Source organism: Pholcus phalangioides, unplaced genomic scaffold (genome assembly GCF_987345545.1).
Source record: "Pholcus phalangioides strain wild (caught in Gottingen) unplaced genomic scaffold, Ppha-v1.0 ptg000042l_1, whole genome shotgun sequence".
Lineage (NCBI taxonomy): Eukaryota > Metazoa > Arthropoda > Arachnida > Araneae > Pholcidae > Pholcus > Pholcus phalangioides.
Genome location: NW_028301628.1, coordinates 31,760,235 through 31,772,036, shown reverse-complemented (window position 1 = coordinate 31,772,036; position 11,802 = coordinate 31,760,235). Strand labels below are relative to the sequence as shown.

At 34.5% G+C, this 11,802-nt stretch overlaps 1 protein-coding gene across 1 annotated transcript in view; it reads left to right on the top strand.

Annotated features, from left to right (window-relative positions):
- The first annotated feature begins 1,807 nt into the window (after nt 1-1,807).
- Nucleotides 1,808-11,802, top strand: part of Sclp (leucine rich repeat containing protein 20 sclp) — a 42,806-nt gene continuing 32,811 nt past the window's right edge. The window contains exon 1 of the mRNA XM_089254700.1: nt 1,808-1,968. Coding sequence (XP_089110826.1) covers nt 1,863-1,968 — 106 coding nt within the window. The 5' untranslated portion in view covers nt 1,808-1,862. The remainder of the gene's footprint in view (nt 1,969-11,802) is intronic.

The following is an 11,802-nucleotide window of genomic DNA, read 5'->3' as shown; positions in this document are numbered from 1 at the left end:
ACGATTTTAACAGGACAGCTGTCTGTAAATTAAACAATAAACATTCAAAAATAATATGGAATGCGTCCGTAGATAGAATGATTAAAGTCATAGTTACAGTCAGGGCAATTCCCGTCAGGACTTAATATGACATATCCGTTTGGAACACGTAAAAAACAACCATCCGTCCAAATTTGAAAACAAAAAAAATCAAGCGTTTTGAGGACATGTATGTCCTGAGTTATTTTCATAGCATAAAACATAAAATTTTCTGATGTAACGCTGAAAAATATTTCATTGTAGTGAGCGTATCTAGTTGGTCTCGGAATTGTTGAAGGGCCGTTCTGTATTGTCAGGTCTATGCATCTCTTGAAATAATCGTAGGAAAATATTTCCTGAGCGCAGGTCCTGCAGATACCAAACGAATGTCAAATTATTGTACAGAGAAAATTCAAAATATCAAAGACCCATAATAAGTTACAATGATTCGGCGTAAAAGTGACAACTTTGCAACAATCGTCAAATTCACCAATAAAACTTGAGTGTTATTCGCAATCGTCGGAAAAAGTGATCTGCTTTAGTAATTATTGATAAAATTTACCAATGATGCTTGGGTATTACGCATAGTAGATGCATGCGGGGTATTGCAATGAGCCGCATCCTTGATTTTACTGAACATTACCATAGCATAGTCTGCAAAGCTAACAGAATTTCATACATGTACGGCATATCGCAAGTGCATACGCGCTGCATAAGTTGTCATATGCTTTTCGTGTGTATGTTCCCCCGACTCTGGAGTTCTGTTCGCAAGTATATGGCTTCATGTCCTTAGAAATTTAAGGACATGAAGCCTCCCGAAAAGCCAGAGAGGTCCTTTACCAAACGAATAGCTGGCTTGTCCTATTGTGAGAGGCTTCAATTTCTGGGTTTGCACTCACTGGAATGGCGTAGAATCCCTGCAGATCTGATGAGCTAACTAGACAAACTCACCCACCAAATGGTTTGCCTACCACTGGGAGATATTTCCTTTTTCCGAGATCATCAAGAGATCGTTTTTGGATCTTCCCACGGATACAGTTGCCGTGCAGTGAGAATATGGAACAGTCCGCCCCGTTCAGAACTTCTATGTGCCTCCTACGGAAGATGTGCTTCCGCTATTGAAGATTTCGACCTGGCCCAGTGTGCGAAGTATTGTCCCTTGTAACAATTATTTCTGATTATTTTTTATTGATTAATATTTCATTTCTTATTATTGCTTTTCCAGTGTTAAGTGCATTTGAATTGTAAATAATAAATAATCACCGGTAAATTGATAAATTTATCAAACTTTCGGAGACGATTGGTGAATTTGCATAAAAACCGGATAATAACCGCTTATTGTGCATAATGACAGATTTTTTTTTATATTTAACGCAATGTATACATTTGCAGGTATCTCGAAAAAAAATTTTCTGGACCTGTTCCCTTAACTTGAATTAAAAGATACGAGAAGAAGGGGAGTTAAGCGATATGCGCAATGGTCGCGAGTACTTCCAGAAACTTACAGTTGTTTGTACGGACTCCAAGAATCATGATTGTGTTTATTGTGTACGTGTTCATCTCCCGTACCTTAAAGTTACGACATCCATCCACAACCACGGGAAAAGACGTGGAACTTGAAGATTGGTGTGTTTGCTTTCGAGAGGAGTTACTTCCCAACCACGTGGTTTCTTTGGTTGAAGGAAAAAATTGTGGAAAAGTCGAATGGTTATGTGTTCCAAAACAAAAACAGCTGATGTGACGTAGTTTGGAGACGAGGGGCGATGGTGGTTGCCGGTCGTATTTATAGGCAACGAGCTTCGTCCCAAGAAAGTTTTTTCGTTGCCAAAGTCAAAAAGAACAGGATGGTCGAAGTTATTTCGAATCAGTTCCTCGTTGCTGCGATGGCTGGAAGAGCCGTTACCAAAGTCGTGCGGAGGTGCCACGATGCCAAGGAGGACCAGAATTTAGGTAGGAACTTTTTTTTACATAACTATTTAAGCTAGTTTGGAACAGGAGCCTGCAACTGATGTCCCGCTGGCCAAATGTGGCCCCTCCGGGCTTTTTGCTGCGGCCCACCGACCGTTTTTTTAGAAAATAGCTACTTTACACAGAAAAAATTTTAAATTAAAAAAAAAAAATCAAGTGTTAAAGAGCTCTGGCTACTAAAATCTGTACTATTGCTACTTAAACCGTACATGCAACTCGTGCACATTCGTCTAAGGAACTTCTGACGAATTGGTACATGGCGGAATGTGCGTGTACGTGTTGTGAACCTAACGTGAAGTGTGGTTCTGTTTAATGTTTGTTATGTGCAGTGCTGCCATCTGCCATCAATTTTTGTAACAGTGAATGAAGTGTAATGATTGAATATGGTAAGCTGTACTGCTGTATTTAGAACGCGAGATGCTTTCCAGATTCAGCCGTAATGCTGTGTATTTGATACATTAAAGGACCGCTGTAATATATCGAGAGACCAAATTTGGCATACATAATTACAGAATTTGCAGAAATGCTAAAAAACACCTTAGTGAAAGAAATAATTTTATAATTATGGAAAAAATAATTTCAAAATTGATGAAAATTCAAAATTAATGAAAAAAATAATTATAGAATTACTGAAAGACATAACTGCAGAATTACTGATAGAAATGTTTCCAGAGTTACTGAAAAATAATTTCAGAATTATTGAGAAAAATTTCAAAATGGTTAAGAATAGGTTCAGAATTTTCAAGAGTAGTTTCAGAATTGAAAAAATAATAATTCTCATGAAAGAAATTTGGATATTTTTGAAATAAATAATTTCATAATTAATAAAAATTTAAATAGAATGAAAATGTAATTTCTGAGTATTATTGGGGCAAATGCAAGATTTAATGAAAGAAATAAGTGATTAAAACGAATTAATTAATTAAAATGTTTACTTGAAAATAAATAAAAATTCAAATTTTGTGAAAAAAATAAATTTAGAGTAAATAAAAGTGTTCAATAATTTGGAGAACTGTTTAAATAACCGACAATACCCCTGTAGGACTTGGTAGCCAACGGGCTTCGTGCAAAGTTTAATTTGGCTCGAATGTCTGACAGGTTGAAAACCCCCTGGTTTAGAAAAATAATTGAATAAATTCGTATAAATTCTAATTCTTCAAACCATTGGCTTCAATATCTTTGGCTGGAACTCTGCTACAAACTGTGGCTCTCGGGTCTGATTCAGACACCTGGTTTATATGAAATGACCATAAAGGGATAAAGAAGACGAAACGATACAGTAGTTTGAGGATTTAATGATTCCCAATGTGGGTGATTCCGTCCACTGGAGAAAGCGGGGGGGGGGGATGTAGAAGCGGCATGTAGATCACTTAAATTCTCTTTACAGGGCATAGCGAATCTTTTCTCAAGGAGATTTTCGGGGCAAATAAGTTACAAAAAAATTAATCCCCACAAAAAATTCATGTATATTAGTGGTGTTAGCATATTTTTAATTAAAACAATTCATAAACAGAGCAATCTATTTGATTAGAGTGAATTTTTAATTAGCTAACACAACATTTCAGGTAAAATCTGCAGTTTGCCTTGATTTTAATGTTATCTATAAACACATAAAATCTTGCTGAGCAAAGTTGAACAAGTTTCAACCTTGAATTTTATTTAAAAAGAAACGAAAATTGGTGGTGTTAGCATATTTTAATTGCAATAATACATCAGCACAATAATGTAATTGATTGAAATGAATTTTTAATTAGCTAATACACCATTAAGGTAAAATCTGCAGTTTGCCTTGATTTTAAACGGTCAAAATCTTACAAGGAAAGTGACATCTTCAAATGGTTTCGAAAAAATTACCACTGATTCTACTCATTTAAATATGCACGAAAATATAAAACAATTCGGAGGAATTCGCTGTGGATCACTCAAAAAAATTATAATATATTAATATTTTGAAAGCCAAAGAGACCAAAGAATGAATTTAAAAATCCTGCAACCCTAGAGTGTTAGAGTGACGTCATTCAAACAACACACGATCAACTATAGCCATAGAGTAATATAATAGTAGTATCTATTATATCTATTATACCTTTGGTCTATGAGTATAGCACAGACAAAGAAAGAGAAGAAAAAAGAGAAGTTACTATAAGAAGTTACTATAAAAAGAGAAGTTACTATAGTTTCTAGAACGGAGAAGCTAGAGGAAAGAAAGGAAAAGAAAGTGAAAATACGTTTTTTTTTCTAGATATCGCCAAGAAGTGTGAAGCAACACGCTCTTCTTTAAGGAAGAGAGGTGTTGGTGAGAGGCGATAAGTAGCCGATTGTTATAATTTGTAATTCTTTTTTGTGGACTTTATAATTACATGCCGCCGCTAATTTTTTTTTACTGTGTTTCTGGGTGAGATGAATATACTTGAATTTTTTTTTTAATCATAATTTTTGGAGACGACACCTTGGGAACTTTTCCTTTTAGCAAAGTAGAAAAATTGTTTCCTTTAATTTCATTTGGAATACTCTCACAATTTGGTGCGATTCTATAAATCTCTGAACACATAAGATTTCAGCAGCTCTCAAAAAATGACATCGAAAAGGAATCAACTCTTTATACGTAAAATGTATTGTAGTTATAATAGCCGGATTTTGTACTGAAATGCCACTAAAATACGTACTTTCTAAAATGCAAAACAAAATTGAGAAAATGAATTTTATTATTTTTTCAACCATGCATTTGTCATGTATATTCAAATATACACGAGACCATTACTTTGCTTTAAGAACATGACATCTATTTTAAGAAAAATGTCGATGTCACAGTAAATACGGTACACGTGGTTATTATACATAATCACCGAGCATGTTGGTAAGTTTGATAAATTGCCCTAAATTTATCACTTTTACAGGCGATTATGCATAATATCACATTTACCCAAGCGTTGTTGGTAAATTTGACAAATCGTACTAACTGTATGATATACTATAACCAAATATGTTAATACTTGGATATGTATGATATACATGGCAATTCATACATGTATTGTATCATTATATCGGGGTACGACTATATTCATCACACATACTTGACTGGTTTGGTACTTTTGCATATTCATCAAATTTACCAATTACAATATGGTATTGTGCATGATCACAGACAAAGGCTATTCATTTTACGTAATTATAAAATTTACCAACGACTTAACATATTTATCATAATCACCGGTAAAAGTGATAATGTTTTCTGTATTAATCAAATTTACCAACGACGCTTGTGTGAGTGTGGACATTACGCATTATCTCCGGCAAAAGTGGTAAATTTTTTGTATTTTTCAAATTTACCAACGACGCTTGGGTATTATGCATACTCGCCGGTAAATATGATACATTTATCATACCTACCAACACGATTGGGAAGTACGCATAATAACCAGTCATTACGTATAATAACCGGTTCATCTCATTTATCCTATCATATATATTTATATTAAGTTTCGTGTTTATTTCACGACAGAGCGTGTCCGAATTTGAAAATTCTGAGGAGAACATACCATTTGTTAATAATATAAAGTAAAAAGCCACAAGGAGCAAGTGACACGAGCATGAATGTGATTTTTGACACTAATCGCACCGCAATGATCGATGAATCTTCGAGAAATTGTTTTCTGGACAACCGCGTGCGCAAAACCGGATCAATATGGATTATAAAACAAGGTGAGAGGAATCTTTTCACCATCAATAAAAATGTGTCCTTACTGCAGGAAAAATTTTTCTCGTCGTGACCGAAAGACGTAATAATAGATCAGGGGTGTTCAACCCATGACCCGATGGCCAAATGTGGCCTCTTCCTTCAAGCTTTTTTTTCTCTGGCCAGCCGACCATTTTTAAGACAGATTTAAGATGATTTCCGAACAGGCCACAAATAAATAACAAAAAATTGTTTCCGGACCGGCGAAAGATAAATAAAAAGGAGGGCTAATTTGCGGACCGGCAAATAATAAATAAATAATACGAATAATTTACAGACTTGGCTAAAACAAAGACAATAACAGATTTTAGAGACAGTAGTTTATTTGTTGAAACTGGAATTATGTATCGGCTACATTAAATGGTAGGAATTTTTGCGGACCGACAATAAGTTTCTATGGACCAGCGGATGATGAACATCCTTCTAAAGAAGGCCGGTCGCTGATAACTGATTCTTCAGAAACTTTAACACTAATATTATCAATAATTTATTTTTAAAGAGAGACATCTCCGCAGATCAGCGTAAATACATAGTTTGGAAGGAATATACAGGGTGATTATAATTAAAGTTTCCGTACTCTGAGCAGTTTTCCTCAAAAACTGCTCATCCGAATGCAGCCGAACTTTTAGGATATCTTAATGAGACCATGGGAGAGAGATTTATGAAATAAAAAAAAAAGAAAGTTTAATTTCCAACCACCAGGTGAAAAAGCGTCGCTTTTTTATTGCATTTTACATTTTCCCATGGTCCATATAGCGTATACACCGAGTTTCAATGAAATATGTCTACCAATACGCAGCAACATAGGCTTGTAGCGCATGTTCTGTAGTTTCAGTATACTGACACTGCTCAGAGACCAATGTAGCATCAGTCAGTATACTGGCACTGCTCAGAGACCAATGTAGCATCAGTCAGTATACTGGCACTGCTCAGACCAATGTAGCACCAGTCAGTATACTGACACTACTTCTACCTATGCAGCGCCCGTTCTGGAGGACGTATTCTATCAAAACTTGGTAACTTGGTATATACGCTATATGGTCCAGGGGAAAAAGGAAAATTCAATAAAAAAAGTTCCACTTTTCACCTGGTGGTCGAAATTGAACTATTGTTTTTTTTAAATTTCATAATGCTCTTTCCCGTGTTCTTATTAGCCTCTTCGCTTACAAGCGATTCGCACAAAAATTTTGATGCCCTCTATTTGACGAATCGGCGATAAATATGGTAACCTTGTTTTAACCTAACCGCCTTTAGAACAAGGAAATGGAAATAAAAGTAGAAGAGGAAAGGAAGGGAAAAAACACCAAATGAAAGAGCAAAACAATATAATAGATAAGTTGATAAAAATGTTGGTTCTCTCTCTCTCTCTCTCTCTTATAAGAAAGATACATCGTATGTGAAAAAACATTACTATCGGTATACAAAAAACGAAGAGGAAAAAAAACAGGATTGCAATAAAACATCGCAATGATGAGAGAGAGAAAAAACAAAACAAACATTACTTGTTTGAATTTATTTCCCTGGCGTTTGGACGCAATATTGCGTCCTTGATCGTAAAGTGGTTAAGATATCCTAAAAATTTGGCTGTATCCGGGTAAGCAGTTTTTGAAAAGAACTACTCAGAGTACATACGGAAACTTTAATTACAACCATCCTGTAAATATCCGATATTTACGCATTGAAGAATTTTCCGGATTCTTACTCATTTTATGGACGGAAAAGAGTGTGATCGGTACAAAAGCTGGGCATAGTTTATTTATAGAAATCGAGTTTCTCGTAAAAATGCCGGAAAAATAACAATAATAATGTCCCCACGTTAAGCATAGTTCGTCATCTCATCCATAACATTCCCTATCGTTGCCTAGATGGTACAATCCTAGTATGTTGTTTGTTTTGATCGAAATTCCGTTTCAAATTAGAGCTCCTAGAGAAACTCATGCTTATCAAAGCGGACATCTTAAGACATGCACAATTACATCACATGCATTCCTTTGCTATAGAAATATTTCTGCTGGAGGAAAAAAGATAAATAAAACCGTACATAAAAGGTAAAATAATCCAAACGAAGAATTAGTCCCTCTCCACTAGTTGATGCGAAGATAAATCCAGGAAAGAATATTCAACTGGCCTTGCGTGGAATCGAACCCACGTCCTCTCACCACCGCAATGATGGTACAGGTGGTCCGCCGGCAGACTTGATTATTTTAATTGTAACTAAATGAATTTTTTTTATTCATATTGGCAATGGTATTAATTGAACAGTATCTAATCGAACGAAATACTGGAAACCACAATATTAAATGTGAAGTAAATTGTAACCACAAAAAATGCAATTTATGACAAATTTGCTAATATTACTGAAAAGTCAGGAAATAAAAGACAGCAGCAAATCACAGGAAGCTAAAATGTGGGAAAAAAGAAACCATTAATCATTAGTGGAGACCACATTAATTAACTGGAAACTGTGATCTGAAATATGGAAAAACACGGGACAGTGCCAATTATAACCAAAACCGTCGCCATGAGTCGGCAAAATCGCCAATTGTGGCTGAAACCGCTGAAAATTATGAAACAGTGGAAAAGTGAAAGACGGCTGGGACTCGAGATGAGATGAAGTGAAATTCACGGAAAAAACGTTGAACATGACAAAATACGTAAGATCTAGAATGAATATTCATATTTATAGTCATAATTATCACAATGTAATTAAAAAATTATCAAAGTTATCTTCATCCACTGTTCTAAGTAAAGATTACAAAGTCGAATAAACTTAAGGACAATTGTATGAAATTGAAAATTTTATAACCACAGGAATGTGCCGTAATAACCATACACATGGTTACGCTAATCAAGCTGTAAGTTAGAGGTCTGTGTCAAATTATCTCAGATATTTTGGTCCTTGAATTCGGGAAGGTTGAGAAACGCTGCAGTAGAACAATATTCTTCAACCACTCGTCCATCAACATTTCATCAAATTTTTAATTTCAATACTTGATTGGGGAGATGTATTATTCCGAGTGAGAAAGATGTGCTTTTGAAATTGTGAAATTCCTTCTCATATGAAAAAAAAATTGAGATGGTGGCAAATTTTGAGGGAACGGGTACGAGTGGGGGCTCGAGTTCAAGGACTGGAAATAACTTTACCCCCTTCCCGCCGTGTACTTGAACATCGAGACGAATCAATTTGAATTCTATTCACTTTCCTGAAGATTGTTAGGGGTGAGCGGCAGGTGCGGTCGCCCAGCGTTTTCGTGGTCCCCGCACTTACGGTAACAGTAGTTTCTTTCATAAATATTGAATTTGCTGTAATTCTGGAATTCTGAATTTTTCATAATTTTCTGGAAATTTGAATTATCTAAATTATTTTTCATTTACTCTGAAATTATTTTTTTCATTAATTCTGAAATTATTTTTTTCATTAATTCTGAAATTATTTTTTTCATTAATTCTGAAATTATTTTTTTCATTAATTCTGAAATTATTTTTTTCATTAATTCTGAAATTATTTTTTTCATTAATTCTGAAATTATTTTTTTCATTTATTCTGAAATTATTTTTTTCATTTATTCTGAAATTATTTTTTTCATTTATTCTGAAATTATTTTTTTCATTTATTCTGAAATTATTTTTTCATTTTTATCTCGAACTTTAACGATTTTTATTTTCCGAATTTTCGATTCTCCTCTTTCACAGAATATACGAAAAGTCGGCTCTATATAAGGGGCACCAAAATTATTAAGACCGTTGCCCTTTGCTATCATTTTCTCACCGGGCGCCGCTTCAGGTAATGGTAGCCTTGCTTTTCTGTTCCGATATACATGTATTTCTATGGAAGAGAAATAGTATTTTTGAAATAGAGAAAGAGAGAGAATCTTTATCTTTATTTCCGTTAGAACTTCTGCTCCCATCTATTCGTCTAAAACAAGATATTTTGTTATTACTGTTCAAGTGAGATCGACCGTTTGTTTTAGACCGGTGAGTGGCATTAAAAAAACAATATGTGGCAGGGTTTTCTGTGTATTCTTTATTTATTTAAAGGCAGCATTTCACGCCACGTGCTGAACATTTCCTCGCACACACTTCGGTCAGTTGTGGAACATGTCATCTTACGAATTCACATGGTATCTGGAAATGATGGTCATCATGAGGAACATGTTTTGTTGTAGTAACAATTGTAAAAGTGTTTAACAATTGTTAAAATCATAAACGTTTGCCAAAAAAAGTCATTTCTTAATAAAACGCCCTCTGGTGACGACATGTGCAATTAATTTTTCCCCCTGTGAAACAAATTTCCATCACTTCATGAAGTCCTTCACAAAATTTCACAACTTTCTGATGACTGGTTTGGCCTGTAGGCTACTTTAAAATAGGGTGTTTTAATTATAGACGCGGACGCCGTGTAGATTTCTCTTTTCTCCCTCACCCAATCTGTTCTTTTTTGCTCCTATGTGTATATAGTGGACAAAGATATCATGTGGGGGAAAAACGTCACTAATAATTGTATAGAAATAAAAGGAAAGTTAAAAAGGAAAACTTCTTAGGGTTGCAACAAAGCCTTGCGATGATGAGGTGAGAGGAAAGAAAACCGAGGGAGTTTGTTCATGTGAGAGAGAGCACTTTATTGAGTTTATTCCACAGAAGTTTGGAAGCTAAATGATTGTAGATGTCCCAGGTTGGGGGGGGGGAGCGTTGGGTTTTGGAGGCTTTAGTGAAAAACGGGCACACCGTGACTAAGTTGTGTGAATCACCAGATCAATTTAATTATAATTATGATCTACATTTCCTTCATCTTGGGGACCACTGATTGCGGGTTCACTATTATAACTCGTCAGAGACGGGTACCGAAGAAAAATCAGTCTGAAGCGGGGGAAAAATGTAATTTTATCAGAAATTATGAAATATGCAAAATATTCCTACAATTCTGAAAGCACACTCTTATCACGTAAAAATAGCGAAATATGCAAAATAAATAAAAACATATGCAAAGACATACAAATCCGAGCGAGTCCAAGTAATGAGTATGAAATATAATAAGTCAGAAGAGTGGGGAATTTTTCTATTATTATTATTATATTTTTTGCCGGTGTTCGCAAATTATTTACACCATTTATATACTTGTCCACGAAATTTTTCATTAAATTCACGGTCCGCAAGTGGAAAAGTAAGGTTGAAGAAAACTGCGCTAGAAGACATTTCTTATTTCCTCCGTGGCTTATATGATAATGTTTATAAATGAATTAAAATTCCTCTGGAAATTGGGTGAGCAGAATTAAATAAAGACGGGAGAAAAACTCAACGAGCATAAATAAGGGAGAAAGAATGTGCTGAAATGCTTCAACTATATTTAACTTCTCGTTTGAATGGCAGATATGCACGGTTTCTCCGGGCTTAAGGTAACCAATAATAATTGCTTATACAGTCAATTCGCGATAACTTGAACTCTGATAACTCGAATATCTGTTCAAGTTGAAGTTTTCACTCATATTTGGTGTTAAAATTTCCCCTTAAGTCGAAGTTTCCTTCCTCTAAGTTGAAGTTTTCGGAAGTTGGAGAAATTTAAAAAATAGCAGTTACTACTATAATTTATCATTTGGCAATAGAATTTAACATTTGTCACTAGAATTTAACATTTGTCACTAGAATTTAACATTTGTCACTAGAATTTAACATTTGTCACTAGAATTTAACATTTGTCGCTAGAATTCAACATTTAGTAATAGAATTCAACATTTAGTAATAGAATTCAACATTTAGTAATAGAATTCAACATTTAGTAATAGAATTCAACATTTAGTAATAGAATTCAACATTTAGTAATAGAATCATTTAGCATCTTGGAATAGAATCATTTAGCATCTTGGAATAGAATCATTTAGCATCTTGGAATAGAATCATTTAGTATCTAGAAATAGGATCATGTAGCATTTAGAAATAGAATCGTTTAGCATCTAGCAATAGAATTCACCATTTAGCAATAGCATTTAGTAATAGAATTCAGCGTTTAATAATAGAAATAACATTTGAGAGCACTGAATTAAAATTTGAGAGCACTGAATTAAAATTTGAGAGCACTGAATTAA